The sequence below is a fragment of the Perna viridis genome, chromosome 14 (genome assembly GCF_037379345.1).
Source record: "Perna viridis isolate PV_CMFRI_1.1 ecotype Kerala chromosome 14, ASM3737934v1, whole genome shotgun sequence".
NCBI classification, from domain to species: domain Eukaryota; kingdom Metazoa; phylum Mollusca; class Bivalvia; order Mytilida; family Mytilidae; genus Perna; species Perna viridis.
The window spans coordinates 6,038,775-6,056,613 of record NC_142458.1 but is presented as its reverse complement, the minus strand read 5'-3'; the positions used below and the strand labels follow the sequence as shown (position 1 = coordinate 6,056,613).

The 17,839-nt window shown below is 34.3% G+C and overlaps 1 protein-coding gene across 6 annotated transcripts in view; it reads left to right on the top strand.

Moving 5' to 3' along the window:
- LOC148597917 (uncharacterized) overlaps window positions 1–17,402 on the top strand; it is a 51,173-nt gene extending 33,771 nt beyond the window's left edge. For 5 of the 6 annotated variants that reach the window (XM_088559948.1, XM_088559944.1, XM_088559947.1 and 2 more), the window contains 8 exons: window positions 914–1,030; window positions 1,597–1,716; window positions 3,091–3,509; window positions 5,607–5,757; window positions 6,337–6,426; window positions 7,742–7,937; window positions 8,987–9,346; window positions 11,554–17,402. In XM_088559948.1, the coding sequence (XP_088416074.1) occupies window positions 914–1,030; window positions 1,597–1,716; window positions 3,091–3,509; window positions 5,607–5,757; window positions 6,337–6,426; window positions 7,742–7,937; window positions 8,987–9,346; window positions 11,554–14,279 (4,179 nt within the window). In that variant the 3' untranslated portion in view covers window positions 14,280–17,402. The remainder of the gene's footprint in view (window positions 1–913; window positions 1,031–1,596; window positions 1,717–3,090; window positions 3,510–5,606; window positions 5,758–6,336; window positions 6,427–7,741; window positions 7,938–8,986; window positions 9,347–11,553) is intronic. The other variant, XM_088559949.1, reaches the window with a different exon arrangement.
- Window positions 17,403–17,839: the final 437 nt, after the last annotated feature.

The window sequence follows — 17,839 nt, the reverse complement described above, 5'->3', positions numbered from 1 at the left end:
TCCTCATAGAGAGACATATATTTTATGTGGGCAAAAACAAACTATGATAACAATGTGCATTATAAATCTGTGCTTCCATAATTTATCCAAGTATGAGAGGTTACAATTTACATTTACTGATAGACTGCCTGAAATAAATGATTGGTTTATTAGCTTTTATAGTTCAAATTAAGAATTTAAAGCTTGGCTGCAATGAGTTAAAGGACCTCTATAATTTTTTATAATTGAATTTTGCACAAAATGCAAGATTTGTATTTGTTCAGTGTTGACAACTCTGACCACATTTTACTACATGGAACCCTGAATATGCAAAAACCTGTCTGAACTAAACACTTGTAATGTATATTTGCTTTTGGTTTTGTCAATACCAGCTTCCCCATTTCTATTACATGTATATTAAGGTCTTCAGCTTTTAATACCCAAATAAATAACGAAACCCTTCAGGATAAGTTAGTCAGAGTAGATGGTTGTCCCTTGTTTTACCGATGTTGTACGATGTTCAGGAAGATATTTTAAACATGAAGGGCTGAAGCCCACTTGATCTCCTTCCCTGTATTTCCTTATGAAATCAGATCTTCATTTCTGAAGAAGTGGAAAATATTTGTAGGTTACAATGTCACAAATTTTGTACTACTTTCTAAGGTGACATCTTAACTGAGGATTGATTTTACACTTTTGAATTTTTGTGAAAATGACAACATCTTTTGTAATCCAAATTAACAACAAAACCATACACAATAGCACTATCATTCTTATTGCAGATATGATTTTCTTCTGCTTTACAAATACAGAATTAATGGTTGTGGTTCTTTTTTTACCGTATTGTTACTTCTGATTTTGACAATTTCCACCTTTTTTATTGGCTCTGTAAAACCATGTCTGTTACTGTTATTATCATCATCCTATTTTACAGGGTCTATTCAGGAAGATATTGAACGGTGAGCTGAAGCCTACTAGATTGGTCAGGATGACACCAGATGAATTGGCCTCCAGAGAGCTGGCAAAGTGGAGAGAATTCGAGACTAAACATGTAAGGAAAGTCTGCTGATCTATCATTAGCTGTAAAACAATTGAATTTTCATGATTTACTTATTTTTACTACTAATAATAATAAAAAATAATTACTTTTATTAACAATAAATTAATGACTAAAGGAATGTACCTATGTCTTGAGGAAGAAATATCAAAATTTTCATTTTCCTGAACTATACCTCAGTAAGCTGTTAATCATTGTGTCTTTCTGTTTGTTTAACCATGTGAATTTACTACCAATGGAAAGATTAAAGAAACCTCTTTAAAATGAATTCTTTATAATTTTTAATTGCTGAAAAAAAAAATTGTAAGATATCAGTCACCTTGAACAATCTGGTAAAGAGCAAACTTGAATTTTAATGCTTTGACAAACCAATGGTACGAAAACTAAATTAGTTTTGTATGTAGGCCAACAAGTCCATAACTTTCTAGTTTAGTAAATTTGAGTGATGAAAATTAACTATTTTGTGTCACTTTTATATACTTAGTTTGATCATGAAAATGTATGGGGTATTCATTACACTTTTTGTTAATGGACCATTGACCTATCTTTTTTTTTTTCAGGAACTGGACATGATTGTACAAGCTGAAAAAGAAACTCTGAAGGAAGGGGTACATTTTGTGAAGAAAACTCACAAAGGAGAAGAGATTTTGGATGACAAAGAGGATATGAGCACATTAGAGGTACATAGTTGCTGTATTAGGCCAAGACAAAAAATATGTCTGTTTATGGTTGTATTTGATGAAAAAAGGGGTAGGTTGGTTGGTAAAATTATTATATTTAAAAACAAAAAATAAATAGACACATATGGGGGGATTTCTTTACTTTGATAGTGCTCAATTGAAAAAAGGGTAGCTTGGCAGCATTTAACAAAAAACAATAAAATGTGCTAGGATGGTATGAAAAAATTGGGTAGGTAGGGTAACCTTAAATAGACATTTTTTTTTCTTGATCAAAGTAATCAGATAAAATGAGCACAAACAGTATGAATTACTGGGTAAAACTGGGTTTTAAAAAAATGTCACTCTGAAGATTACCTGAACAACCAAGGTGAGGGATTCATCAGATGATCCCAGATGTATTTTTTCCTAATTTTCTTCCAAATTAGTTCAATTAGGAGGTCATTGTGTACGGTTTAATGTGAATTTTATGTTAATACATGTATTCTTATGTAATTTGTAATTTTTGTAAATAAAAATTGCCTGCTCAATTCATCAGAAATGAAATAAATAAATTTATATTGAGTGATCAGTCTTTGCCCTTTAAAATTTCAGACAACAAGCCCCTATCCTAAATCTGAAAAGAATTTTATATAGGCTGCATTGGCTTGGAAGCAAAATTTCTGCAAGCCTGCCACTATTTTGACCAGCATTGGCTTGAGCTGGTCCCAATTTTGAAGACTTGAGTTATTGTTTCATACTCTGGCTAAAACTTGGGGATGCAGTGTTATACCTAAAAGCTCAGAGTACCCAATATTAACTGTTAGAACTGTCAAATTTCACAAAAAAACTTTGATTGTTTGAACACTCAAACTGACCAGTTGGAAAATGAACTGAAAAACGAACTTAAACTCTAAAAGTTTTTATAAAATATATCCACAAAGTTTCTCTGAAAGGGAATGAAAGAATAATCAAGGGAACCAAGGTTATAGCGGTAATCAAAAGAATGCAATCCAGGGACAAAGACCAGACATGGAAAAAGACATACACAACAAAGAACATAAAGTAACTAACATCATAGACAAAGTCAAAAAAGTAAATGAGCAACTCGGACTCCACTAAAAACTGGGAGCATGGACCAGGGGCACTGGTAGGGTAAGCGTCCTCTGTTTTTCTAGAAACACCCGCTGAGTTGCTCATAAAAAGTCCAAAATATCCAAGAACTAACTAAACACTATAGGATGAAAGCTATTTTTAATTATAAACTTGGACCGGTAACAAAATAAAACCCGGAAATCTTCAAACTTCAGTTTCCTTAACTCCTGATAACTTGAAGACATTTCAATGGTCCCTTGAAGTTCAAGCTATCAAGGTTTAAATGTATTTTGAAATTTTCAGGACCATGGTGTGGAAAAATCCAAGGTTAAGGACTCCAAGTCAGAGAAATCGGCAGTTGATTTTATTGGTGGTCTGATCGGAGACACAACGTCACAACACAAAAACCACCTGTTTGATCTAAACTGTCGAATCTGTACAGGAAAAGAAGCGCCACCTATGAAAGACACAACACCAAAAAAAGTGAGAGTTGCTCACAAAGTTAGAATTGAGGAGCCAAGCTCCAGTGATAAAAAAGTAACGATAAAAACTGCAGAGGACAATAAAAAAGCAGAGGATATTGTGAAGGAAGTTTTAAAAGCTGTGCAGAAAGCAAAGAAGGAACAGATGGAGGAAGAAGAAAGAAGAGTCAAAGAACAGAAGCATGAGGAACAGGTACCAGATCCAACAGAGGGCGTTGCTGATTCCACAGTGATTGTTAGGTCTGTACTTATTTTAATATGCCCTAACAATTTCAAATAGAGCATAATGTCTAAAATTTTTGTATTAACCCACAATACTGAATTAAATTGTGGTTTTTCCCTTACATAGGTTAGGATAGGTAAATAAGTAGGCATTTTCAGTTTACTTACAGATGTAACTGTTTGAAATATCATAGTTCCATTTATTACCAATTTGCAGTTGATGTTCAAAGTGCATTTTTAGCTCACCTGTCGTCGTCGTTAACAATATAAAACTCTTCTCCTCTGAAACTATTTGACTAATTAGGACCAAACTTGGTATGAATGTTCCTTGGGGTATCCTGCATAGAACTGAAGTGGGGATTTTTGATTCGTCAAAAAACATGGCCGCCATCACTAAAAATAGAACATAGGGGTCAGACAGTATTTTTTCGCATATATTTCCTGAACTGTTAGGTTTAGCTGAATTTTGACGCTGGTAAAAGTGTTCAGCATGATGAGATCTATCTCAGGTCAAATTTTGGTTTTAATCCATTAAGCCATGTTGGAGTTATTGCCCTTTTTCAACGATTTTTGCTTTTTTTAATGTTATTTCTTTCCAAAATCTTCTCTTCTGACACTACTTGACCAATTGAAACCAAACTTGGTATAGATGTTCCTTGGGGTATACTGCATAGAACTGATGTGGGGGTTTTTGATGGCCATCATTACTAAAAATAGAACATAGGGGTCAGACAGTAGTTTTTCACATATATCTCCTAAACCGTTGGGTTTATTCAAATTCTTTCAATAGCAGATATGATTTATTAGAACTGCAAAAGTCTTCAGACTTCTTGTAAGAGTTATTGCCCTTGAAAGGGGAAAAATGATTTTTTTTTAATAGTTTTCAGTCAATATCTTCAAAACTATGATAGATTAAAAGAACCTTTCAATTGTTGGAAAGATCTTGTGATAGTCCTACCAAAGACTTCTTTAGTCAAAATTGTTGGACAACTTCTTGTTTAATTTATTGCCTTTGAAAGGCAAAATTTAAGAAGGTGAGCGATTCAGGCTCCTGGGAGCCTCTTGTTTCTGTATATTATTCTACTGGTTCCAAAGTGTTTAATTATATTAGATCCATGTATGTTACTGCTCATCTCCACAAACAGTATAGGTTTGTTATGTCTGAGTTTGGTCCTTTTGGAGCTAATCAGATAACATCCAAGTCATCAGGGTTAATTAGGACTTTGGTGTTCAAAATTTTGTGGTCTCTTCTATTTTTCAGGATCAACAGGTGATTCATGCAAGGGTAGGAAAGTAGGCGGAGCCAAAGTATTATATACCATCAGTGACCTTATATCATATTCTGTCAATGCATTTTGGTAACTCAAAAAGAATAATTGCAGTATGACTAACTAGATTGAATTCAGTCTCCCCGTTAGGAGAATCGGGCCGCTAACAAGTTCTCTCAATCTTTGTCTATCTTTCGCTACAGTGGTTGTGTCAGTAGGAGAATTGGGCCACTAACAAGTCCTCTCAATCTTTGTCTATCTTTCGCTACAGTGGTTGTGTCAGTAGGAGAATCGGGCCACTAACAAGTCCTTCTCAATCTTTGTCTATCTTTCGCTACAGTGGTTGTGTCAGTAAGAGAATCGGGCCACTAACAAGTCCTCTCAATCTTTGTCTATCTTTCGCTACAGTGGTTGTGTCAGTAAGAGAATCGGGCCACTAACAAGTCCTCTCAATCTTTGTCTATCTTTTGCTACAGTGGTTGTGTCAGTAGGATAATCGGGCCACTAACAAGTCCTCTCAATCTTTGTCTATCTTTTGCTACAGTTGTTGTGTCAGTCCATGATTGGAAGCTATGATCTTGTCTCAATCTTTCTATTGTTTTTCTCCATATCTCTTTGGGACACTCTCTTTCTTCTTCCTTCAAGTGTCCATGAAATAGCTAGTTTTACATGCCTGGTGTTTTCCATTCTTAGCGCTTGGCCCAACCATTTCCATCTTCTTCTTTTAATTTGAGTGCTTATCGTTTTTATTCCAGCACTTTTCCTGACCTCCTCATTTGTTACTTTCTGCACTTTAGATTGCAGTATGTTCTAGTTATTATTTGATGGGTGAATGTTTCCATTGTAGATCACCAGATTCTGCTTTACAGTCTGGCCTTGAACAGAAGCCTGACTTTACACCCAAGGGACCACAAGTTTGGAAAGGATTCATCTCGATGCAGGATGTGGCTAAGTTTGTTACTACAGCTTACAGGGTGTCCGGGCCTTCAGATAAACTGGTTTGTTCTAGACTTTTTAAAAGTACTAGTGATTTAAAAGCTGTAATGGAAAGCTGAACAAAAGACAAAACTAGTTAGAACATGTAGTAGGAAAAAAAGCAGATAATTTACATGATGGCATTTAAAGTCATGCTGGATTCACACTTGCCTTTAACACACACTGAAAACGTTTCAAAAACACCTGTTTCCTTCAGATGTCAATACATTAGCCACAAGTTAAAAAAAAAACATTTCAGGTAAAACTAATTTAGAAGAAAATGTTTAAGAATTATATTTGAGTTTGTCAATTTATTATTACTGAATGGCACAGTATTCACTTGATTATTCTCTTTTCCATACTTACAGTTAAATAAATGTTGGACAATGTTTAAAGAAAATCTAAAATTGTTATCAATTTAACATGTTTAACAAGTCCAGGTTGCTCATTTATGGATAGTTTTTAACAATTTTATTTTGTATTTTGTATGTTGTTTGTGTTTCTCTCTGTATTTTCATTGCTTTGTCTACGTATCTTGACTCCTTGGTTTTGTTTTTGTCTTTGATTTACCATGAAGGTATAGTTTTGTTTTCTGTTAATAGAATATACCTGACACTATACATGTATGTGGGAGGATATCACCTGATCAGGTGTTCGATTACCTGGCCAAGATGAGAAAAGTTGGGACGAAGGTAATATATAATTTCTATGATATCATCTACTATAAACTGTAAAATTTTCGCAATTTTACTTTTTGCTATTTTCACGGGAAAATTAAACTCATATAAATATTTTCTTCAAAGAACATTCTAATGCAATTTGGGGAAAGATTGCAAGTTTAAAGCTGCACGAAAGTAGATTGATTGCAGAAATCATAGGAAAAAGACAGTGCAAAAATGTTATGGGTTTTCAGTATCAGGGAACTTCATACATATTACATGTACATGTAGGAGGTCATGAAGTTTATTCTTGTTCCCTGGTAGTTAATCCTTGTATTAAGGAGGTAGACCTAAGGTAAGGGAAATAACTCTTGAAATCAGCGATATGTTTGTATCATATTCAATTTCACCAAAGATAACCAGGCTTTCATTTGAAACAGAATGATGTCAATCCAAAGTTACTCAGATGCTTACATGAAAATGCTGAATAAAAATGTTCCAATTATTTGTATGAGTTGTGTCCCATACCCTAGGTCTACTTCCTTCAGATTAGGTAAAGTTTTTTTTTTGTCGTTTGTATAGCTGCCAAGCCTTACTATTTTAGCGTAAATCTTCTACTTTTTTGGCCATTGAAATACTTCTTACAAATCAGGAAGAAATCTTATGATCTCGGATTTTTTAGTGGAAAAAAATGAAGTTATTTTTTCTTGTTGTTTCTGATATCAAAATTTTTAAAATGATTAAAATCAGCTTTGCAGTCTTTTTAGCGTTTGCCTGTAATGTATTTTACAATACAAAATGAGCCTCTTGGTTTTCGATCGAGCTACTGTAGATACTTTACAAAACAATATTGTCTATTCCTCACTATTTTTCATAACTTTGGGTTGGCAGCTCTGCAGTTAAAGTAAACTTGTAAGACCTGCATGAAAAGCATATGCAATGCATTGACTACACTTGGAAGATTGATTGAAGGAATACTCTCTCCTGAAGAAATTCTTAAATGCAAAAACATTTAATAGTTTTTGTCAACCTGCTCAAATATGATCTTTTGTGCATGTTTTTTTTTTTTCAAATTTAGTCCCAAGTTATTAAAAATTATTTGTTATGAGAGAGTAATCAAGGGAACCAAGGTTATAGCGGTAATCAAAAGAATGTAATCCAGGGACAAAGACCAGACATGGAAAAAACAGACATACACAACAAAGAACATGAAGTAACTAAAATCATACATACAAAGCAATATAAGTAAATGAGCAACTCGGACTCCACTAAAAACTGGGAGCATGGACCAGGTGCACCGGTAGGGTAAACATATGTAACTTCTTTTTTAAACTTTGTATATTTACAGGATATAATAGTTTTAAGATTTATTCCTGGACCAAATGAAGAGAAGACTTCCTACATAAACTTATACTCTTACCTAAACAGTAGATCTAGATGTGGAGTGGTAGGGAGCGTCTCAAAGTACATAAAAGATTTCTATATTCTGCCCCTGGCATCTCACAGCAAAATACCAACAGTGATCAGGCCATTTGTTGAACAGGGTAAGCCTAAATGTGCGCTGTAGACTCTGGCATACAAAGGCTGATTTGGCCATTTGTTGAAATAGGTTAGTTGAAATGTACACTATAGACTCTGGCATACAAAGGCTGATTTGGCCATTTGTTGAAATGTATAAATATCAATGTATACAAAGGCCACTTGTATAATTCAGGGTATTGTTTCTCTTACATGTACTAGGGCTGTAACAATACACCTACCTCACCATATGATACGTATTGTGAAACAAGGGTGACGATACGATACATTTTGATATGATACACAACAGCATGTTGTCTTACATATTTTCTTCAATTTGGAATACAAAATATTCAACAGATTTAAAAATAATGAATTTTGTTGGACCAGGTTACATTCCTAGAGTATATAACTTCAATTTTAACAAATATTAATGGATTTTTCCTCACAAGACTTGTCCTACTTTACTATTTGCATAGTAATTTCATTAATTGTTTGAAAAAAGTTGTATTTTCTTTTTTGACATGTATCGTATTGTATCGATACATCAGTGAAATGTATCAAATCGTATCATGACCAAAAGTATTGTGATATATCGATATTGCGATGAATCGTTTCATCCTTAACATGTACATATATCAACAGCATTGCATTTATTTGTGCTACATTGCTATTTCTGATAATTGAAGACTAGGAATTAGGTCCGAAATGTGACCAGAAACATTTTCATTATATCCAGACCATAAATTGATTATAAGTGAATGTACCTCTTTGGAATTGCACCAGAATGGTCCATACCACGAAAGGAAAGCTAGGATTGATTTTAGGAGTGTGAATGCTCTAGGAGCTGAAGTCCAGAATAGGGTCGCTTTGGTTCTGGTCAAATTCTTACCCTCTGTCTAATACTTAGTTGCAATGAAAATCCAGAGCTGTATCAAGCTTTTATGCTCTGACCTCTGCTGTTATATCAAGCTGCACCATGTAATACATTGTACAATATCAGATGTTTTATTTCAACCAAACATTTTGTTAGAAAATTACTACAAATAACTTCATAATTACATTTCTTATTAAGGTCTGGAGAGAAATCGTCCACATATGTTACTGGCTGTCATTGTGCGTCAAAAACTGAAGTCTCATGCAGCTGAGGTTGATGTCAGTCGTGACCCTCGCCAGAAACACAAACTAAACAGTGTTGAAAAGACTCGCCAACAGGAAAAACGACCATACACGCCACCCGGGCAGAAAGCGTATGGGCCACTTCCAAAAATACCAAAAATATCGAAATCAGGTACTGATTTGAAAACAAAATCTCCAGTTTCTTCTACAGCAACAACTTCTACTGTTACCTTGACAACATCACCTTCCACTAGAGGGAGCTCCAGTACTGGTGACCCCATCGTGGAGGTGTATGGTGCAGAATCAGATGATGGTGGTGGGTTTATGTTCAGTGTCTGGTTTCATAAAAAAAATCTCAAATTGAAATTTAATTTAAATTCTTACTCAATTCAAATTTTGGCCAATTGGATCGCTTTAACGTGGAAATTGAAGATTTCAAGAAACCTCAAGGGTTTTTAGAAAGTTCTCAATTTTAGGTATTTTGTGAAACCCAGGCCTGGTCATTTCTGCTCTGAAGCTTAATTACAGTTTTTAAAATCAAAATTCCTACCCTCACTATTCTTTTTTTTCTGTTCTTCTAAGTTTTTTGCTTGTTGCTTATGATAAATCATATTCTGCATTAGAAAGAATAACTACTAATTTTTAAAAAAGTTAGAAACTGTCAAAAATTTCACAAAGTTATTTTATGATAATTTTTTTTTAGTTCCTTTTACTTTCTATTTACAATATTTTTACATATTAGTTGATTTATTGCCTTATTAACTAAAACTGTAGTAAGTATATGTCATCCATTCAAATTTTAAATTGAAATGGATGCTCTATAGAAAAGAATGCTTGAAAATTCATCCCATGTTTTGACCACCTGTTAAATTTCATAGGCCTTTTTGTCATCATTTTATGGTACAGTGATAGCCATGTAAATGAAATAATAGGACATGTAAGTCTTGTTATCTGTTCTTTGTTAATTCCAGCATCTCAAAACTCTGCATTACAATGCAGAGTCTTCTATTTTATAATTTTTCTTAATACTATTCCTGACTTGCTGACCAACATTTTGTCAACATTTATCTCCCTTTGGAGCAGGTGTCTATTCAGAACACGTAAGGTTTTCCATTCGATGTCGACAATACTTTAGATATCTCGAAAGTCAAAAGGGAATTTCTCCTGCTGACCCTGCCGTAAATTTTCTTCACCTGGGATACAAATGAAAATCATCCTTATGTAACCTACCAACAAAATGAAGCACCCTGTAAATTTTAGAAACGCAGTTGTGTTTGTCTCCTGGGGATTCCATTTTCATTTGAGTTACCTCTTTTTTTCTGCACCCGAATCGAACATCAATTAGTGAGACTTCGAAATTACACCTGCTCTTATGGGAGGTAACTCTGCAAAAACAGGATAAAATATGGCTGCATCCCGAGCTCCGCAAGTAGGGAATTATCATGTAGAAACATATACTTGTCATTTATTATTGGTATAGTTACACATGACGAGACTTACATTCCCTGTTGCAACCTAAAAAAACATTCATTACATTTGTTAATCAATTTCGAAGGTCACCTTGTCTCTGTGGTATGGGTCTACAAGTGTCAGTCTTCTTTGGTTGTTTTATGTTCTTTATTGTGTATGTCTGTTTTCCATGTCTGTCTTTGTCCCTGGATTGCATTCTTTTGATTTCTGCTAGAATTGATTACTTTGATTACTTGATTACTCCTTGATATTATCTTTATATTTCTTTAATAATGGACAAAGATATTTTATACAGGTATTAAAGATATTTGAGGTGTAGGGTACACATGTATTATGAAACCAATCTTGATGTCATTACTCAAAAGCATTCTTACAAGCATAAAAAATCTCCCCTGCATGGTCCTTTGGTTGAACAGTCTATAAGAATCAGACAGAAAGTGATTCATTTGTTTTAAAAACTCACCAAATTCACTTTTACATGTATTTATAATTCAGAAAACCACATAACTGGGCTTATTTTGTCATCCAAAAATTGCAGCACACTTTTGGTTTAGAATTTATATAGATTGTGCATGAAATAGGCACTTTGTAAGAGTTATCATTCTTGATTTGGTTTGATTTGGTTGTTTTTTTTATTTGTTTGAGATGAATTAATAGTTTTCTCTAAGATACAGATCTGAATACAGAAAGGACTATCAATACATATGAACATTATAGGTGTAAGCTGAAAAGGCTTTGTTTGTTTTGGTAATGTTTTTTTGCTACACCATGAATCACCTCTGCCATAGGCGGTGTCTGAATTTTATATGAACTGGTACATGTACTTAAACAGTTTTCAAAACAATTCAAAGAACATGACCAACCAGTAATAGAATGAAGATAAACATTTCGAAGAATGACCAAGATTCCTTATTTTCAAATTAAAGAAGGTATAACCCTAACTTTAGGCTTGATCAGAAATATCATAGAACTCTGTTTTATTTTTTTCATCTCGCAGATATTTTGATTTGGCTGATAAAAATAATTAATCATTTTGTTTTTGTTTTCTTGCAGATGATGTTGAACCCTATGACCCTGAAAAACCAGGTCTTTCAGAACAACCAAAGAAAGTTGATGATGATGCTGTCTTCAAAAAGCCACTCATGCCAGCACCTCGATCATCACCATCCTCAAGTCCTGGAGCACCTACTACAAAAACAATTGCAGGTGCTGCAACAATGATCACACAAATGATGGAGAAATTAAAAGATACAACAAGTGCAGAAGGGGCAAATGAGGTCATTACAGAAGGTCTGTCGCCAATGACAACCATCACTGATAAACAAAAGTTATTGTTAGAATTGACTCAGCGTGTCTGTGAGCAGAAGAAATTGATTGAACTAAAGCATGCTGGGAAACCTGTTCAGGAATCTGTGTTACCCCTCATTGCTGTAGCTAATGCGATGACGGCCATCAGTCAGATATCAAAAACTCTAGTCTCAGCACCTAAACGTGCAGCCATTGTTGCTTCACAACAAATGGCCAAATCCACAAACTCTGACAGGGTATCAGTCTCATCTGCTTCAACAACAGTGACATCTAGTGTTGTTACTAGTCCCACATCATCAACAGGGCCAGTAACTAGTCCGTCTATAACATCAACAACAGTATCAAATACTGAAACAGGTGAGAAGACTACGACTACAGTTACTACTGAGTCATCAGATTCTAATGTATCATCAACTGATACAAAACAAGAGACAAATATGGAAACAAATGAAAAAACTCAGCCTGATAACCAAAGGCCTGCAGGTTTACTGCCACATGAAGTTGCTGCACAGTCTGAAAAAATGTCAACAATGCCAGAGGCTCTTAAATCTCTGTTCTCTAGTATACCTGGAAGCTATAGTCATGTGACCAAATACGAGGAGGCCCTACCGGTAAATGAAGATGAAAAAAATTCAAGTGATGTACTAATTGAGGACCAAAATACCTTAGAGGAAGGACAAAGAAATGACGATGATAATTTAACAATTTCACAGTCAGTAGCGACATCAGATTCAAAAAATATATTGGCACAAGGTCAAGGTCGGGTGGTGGAGGGTAAAGGTAAACTTTTCAATGTGTCTCTATTGGAATTTGACTATGGTGATTCTGACAGTGATACAGATGAAGTTAAAGCAACAACATCTGCTACTCCTGCAGATGATAATGACACTCGTCCTTCATCTGTAATGTCATCATCAAGTGAAGAGTCCCAGGATTCTGCCCATATTCCGCCTCTGCAATATCCACCATTGCCTGAGGAACCTGCCTTGCCACCTCCATTGCCTGCTGAACCTTTACCTCCGCCTCCTGATCATGCTCCTGAGGACGAAAAATCAGAAGAGGAAGAAGAAGAGGGTGGTAAAAAGGGGAAAAAGAAGAAAAAGAAAAAGAAAAAAGATAGAAAAGGGAAAGCAGCCCCTCAAATTATTCTTGAAGCAAAAGATCCTATTAGTAAAGCTATTTTGGATGCTTCATTTAGAAGACTTATGGGACAGCAGGAACCATTGACACCTCAAATACCTCCTGTTCCAATGTCACCTGTTGTTGTGGCACAGTCAGTACCCATGAGTGACCCAAGTGTTCAAATGAGTGCAATGAGTGGACAGATGGCTGGGGCACCCTTTCAGAGCCCTGCAACTCCAGGTATAATGGGACCAGTACCTGTTTCGGTTAACAGTAAACCAGCTTTACTTCCCACTCCTGGTGCAATGATGCCTCAGGCAGCTCCAATGATTGCACAAGCAGCACCCATAGGAATGCCACAAAATGTAATGCCTCAGCCTCAGCCGCCTATGCAAAAACCTATACCAAGTTTGTTTGATGTGGCGGTAAAACCATCTAAAAATTTGGACTTGTCTAAACTTGAAGTTGAGCCAGAAAATGAGCTGGACCGTGAACTTCGAGATCTAGCTGACGCGGATTGGAAAACAAATGAAAATGAGGCTCAGGATCTTGATATGCGACAAGACCAAGACTTAAGATCTTTAATGGATATTGACCTTCGACCTACATTTAATATACCTCCAAAAATTCCAACACAAGTTAAATGGCCAGAAGATGTAGACCATCGTAAAAGTGGTAGGTTTACTCCAGATCCTGTTTTTGGATCAAATATTCAATTGCCATCAGAAGACAGTGACTTAAGAAATTTCTGTTCTCCTCTTGATCAGGATTATCGGCGTAGAGATATGCCACAAAAACAGGAAGTTGAAGATCAAGATTTCAGAATGGGAAATAATAGACATGGAAATAGGAGAGAGTCACATGACAGAGATCACAATCATGATCGTGATCGTGATTATGATCGTGGTCGTAGACGTCGTCATGAAGATTCTTCACATAGGAAATCCAAAAGGAGGCGGAGAGATGATGATAGAAGACATTCTCGTCATGATGGTGATCACAACCATCGTGACAAAGATTATCGTAAACATGATGATGATTCAGAACAAAATATTGAACTGCAGGAAAGAGACAATAATCAGGATGAGTCAGTCCTTAAAGATATTGATCAGCGACAGCATGAGGAGAAAAAAATAATCCCTCCTCCTCCTCGGCTAGCTGATCGAGTTCCAGTACCTCCTCCACAGGTGCTGGCCCAAAAGTCAACAGGGGATAAACCAGGGACTTCCAAACTCCCTGCTTTACAACCACCACCACTGCCTCCAGGGATTGAGGTGAAGCCATTCACACCATCAGCTCCTCCTCAGAAGCCAGGTCAGCCTCCTCCACCGGGGATTGATGACTGGTGAATTGACAGTAATGTTCTAATATAAAACAATCTTTTTAGCATTAAGGTTAATACGGTTATTTAAATTAGGTTTTTGATGGTTATTGTTTGTTGTTTGGGCTGTTAGAGGGAGACATAATGCTAACCCTTGAAGGCAGGATTAATAGCGTCATTGCTGTAGAATACTGTGGATGGATTAGTTTTAGCAGTTGCTGAATTTTTCTGATTCTGCCAAGTAACTATATTTCTTGGTATTGACTTTCCAGATAGTAGCATAGCCCATCAATTTAAATGAGACTTATTTTCAAGCTTACTTGTCCATTGCAAAACGTAGGGAAAATTATAACATGCTTACAGAATTATGTTAGAGATCGCAAATGTAATTGTAAGTCACCCATATACTGTAAAATGTACTCAGTCTTGTGGTGTACTAATATTTGCGATGGAAGGAAAAGCCTGAAGAAAAAGTAACTAGAAATTGATTTGTTTAAGAATTGGCAATAATAAAAAATTTGTCTATTGAAAAATAACATAAATTTTCCATGTTCGTATTGTTTATTGCATGAAGTGCAATAAACAAAATATGCACATGGAAAATTTGTTATTTTTCAATAGACAAAATTTTTATCATAGCCATTCCTTATAAATTAATTTTAAAACATTTTTTGTCTTTTAACATGAGAAAAGTAGCTTTGAGTTTAACTGAATAGGTGAGTGTCAATATTTTTTTTCATCCTTTGACACATAACAAAATTATTTTAAGCAATCAGATTACAGTAGTTATCTCAAATTAATTTATATCACTATAACAGTAATTATTTTTTGAAACTGCAATCATTTATACCAGAAAATATGTTCACTTGACAGAATCAACAAAAATTAGCAATCATGAAGTACAATGTATAGTACATTTACAGTACCTGCTGAGTTGAGGAAATTTATGCTGTTCATGAGTATTGTTTGTATGTGTATGGAAGAGTCCAACTGTTTAAAGAGGTAGGAATGAAGAGTTGACCAAGTTGTCTAAAGAGATTCAGAGTAATTGTTCATTTCTGTTGTATAATCATGATTCCGAAAGAACGTGTATGTTTGAATTCTTGTTTCTTTGAATTTTTTATCTCCAATGTAAAGACATTGCAAATTGCTAAAGTTGATTGATTGGGATTTACTACTATGACATAGAGAAGTTGAAAATATGACTTGCAGACTCACAATTGAACCAAAAAAAAAATGATTTTCTTCCCAATTTAGGCCAATTTCTTTCAAAATGACTGCATTTTTCAATTAAATTTTACCAAAAAAATAATAATAAATCACTTGCCTACACCTAATATTAAAAAGATATTGGATGAGAATCTAGGAATTTTTTTTATTATGGCCTAAGATTGTATTCATTTTGTCTTGTGTTTGTTAACTTTGAATAAACCTATTACTAAGGAAAATTAAATCCTTCAAAATTCATATTTCGAAACTAGTTTTTTTGTGGTTTGCTTTTATAAAAAGGTCAAATGTTTCAAAGATCTTGAATAATGTAGTTGTATCGTGTGAAATACATGAAATCGTCGGTATCTTGAATGCATGAAATGTAATGTTCTAATGTAATATAAGATGTAGGATCAAATTGTTTTGGCCAACATCGTAAATATTTGGATATCAATATCATGGTTCACCTCTTTGTATTTATTTAAGCATGTGCAGACATTGCTTTTTAAAAAATTTCAATTTTCATTTCCACAGATTTATTTGCCTGTTGCATTAGAATGTAGATGATTGGATTGAGTTCGGAGAATTGTCATCATCAATCTTGATTTGACAGTTGCAAATAACTGTTTACGGGCTTTGTTGATATAATACCAAGTTTACTCAATGTGCGGCTTTCAAATCAATGATTGAAGTTTCCAAATCTTCAAATACAATTGAGTTATATCTTGTATTAGTCCCATTCGTTTATATCTGAAATATTTAAAGGATTTAAATATCAGAATTCTAAAATAGAAACTGATATTTTCACTGCAGTTAGAAAATTGTGTCATCATATGTGTTACAATGAAATATGATTTTTTGTTCATTATTGCTACTTTTAAAAGCAATCATGCATTTAAAAAGTTACCATTAAAAAGGTATTGTTTCTTAAAACTTAGATCGTAAAACATCATAGTTTGATTTGAAAGTTATCCTTAAGACAAGGCATTTGATAATAATTTTTTTTCTGTTATATGGGTAGATCGTGTACTCTTTAAAATTTTCTTGGGACTAAAAGCTGAATCTATCAAAAGCTTAAAAGGTAAAATTTCAATGCATAACAAACAAAATTATGATTAGAAATATAAAAAATCATGATGGAAAGAGTAAATTTATAATGCATGTGAAAATGAAATTCTCATTAGATCTTGATTCAGGCCAAGTTATTGTGACTTGTGTGAAAAAAAAATAATTGTACCCGACTCGTTCAGAGTAGGGATGAATCCTTAAATATGCTCCACATATGAACTATCTTTTATAACTTTGGCTGAAAATTTGTCATTTGAGATGATGAACAAACTTTTTTATCCAATTAGAAAGCATGCGATTTTGAAATTAAAATATTTGACAGTAATTGGAAGACAATTTATAAGTAATAATTTTGTTTCCTTTGAAAATTCCTTACATTAATTGTTTGGCCAGTTGGGGTACCAAATTTTATGGCTTGAACTCTTCAGACGAACCATGAATTTATGTAATAAATGAAATGAGAAGTCTTTGTTAAAACTAAGAGGTTCTACTAAAAGACTTCGAAAAACTGATAATCAAGACTCAAAAGATCCCTTTTTTTAGTTCATAGGACATTTGTTCAATCATGTAACATTTACGTTCTCTGACGCTTCTTTTATTAATAAATAGAATTAAATTTCTGAAGCTCATGGACACAAACATTACCACTTTTAATTGGAATTTAAGTTTTTTAAGATGTGCATGCCCAACAGAGTTAATTAATGTAATATACATTTGTTGTAAACATAAGAACACTGTATATTTTTAGTTTTAGCCGATTATGAGTATCGTTAATTTGTACACATGTTATGTATATACAAATTTCTCATTTGCTTGTTGTATTTGTTATTGAAGTTATGATTCAATTGTGAAGAAATAAAATGGGAAGATGCTTTGAAGTGTCCGGTTATTATATTACTAACCTCCCCCATCTATCGTAGCTGGTATGTAGTAAGCTGGAACCACTCATTTTGCCATAGCACCTCTGTCGTCCGTCGTCGTTAACAATTTTTCAAAACCTTTCTTTTCTAGCAGTACTTGACCAATTGGAACCAAACTTGGTATGAATGTTCCTTGGGGTATCCTGCATACAACTGATGTAGTGATTATTGGTCCGTTGAAAAACTTATGGGGTCAGACTGTTGTTTATCGTATTTATTGTCCTTGAAGGACATACTTTAACCAGTTGAGGGAATCAGGCTCCTGGGAGCCTCTTGTTCAATATATTTTGGCTATTTTAATGTTATTTCTTTCAAAAATCTTCTGATTTGACACTACCTGACCAATTGAACAAAATTTGGTATGAATGTTCCTTAGGGTATTTTTCATAGA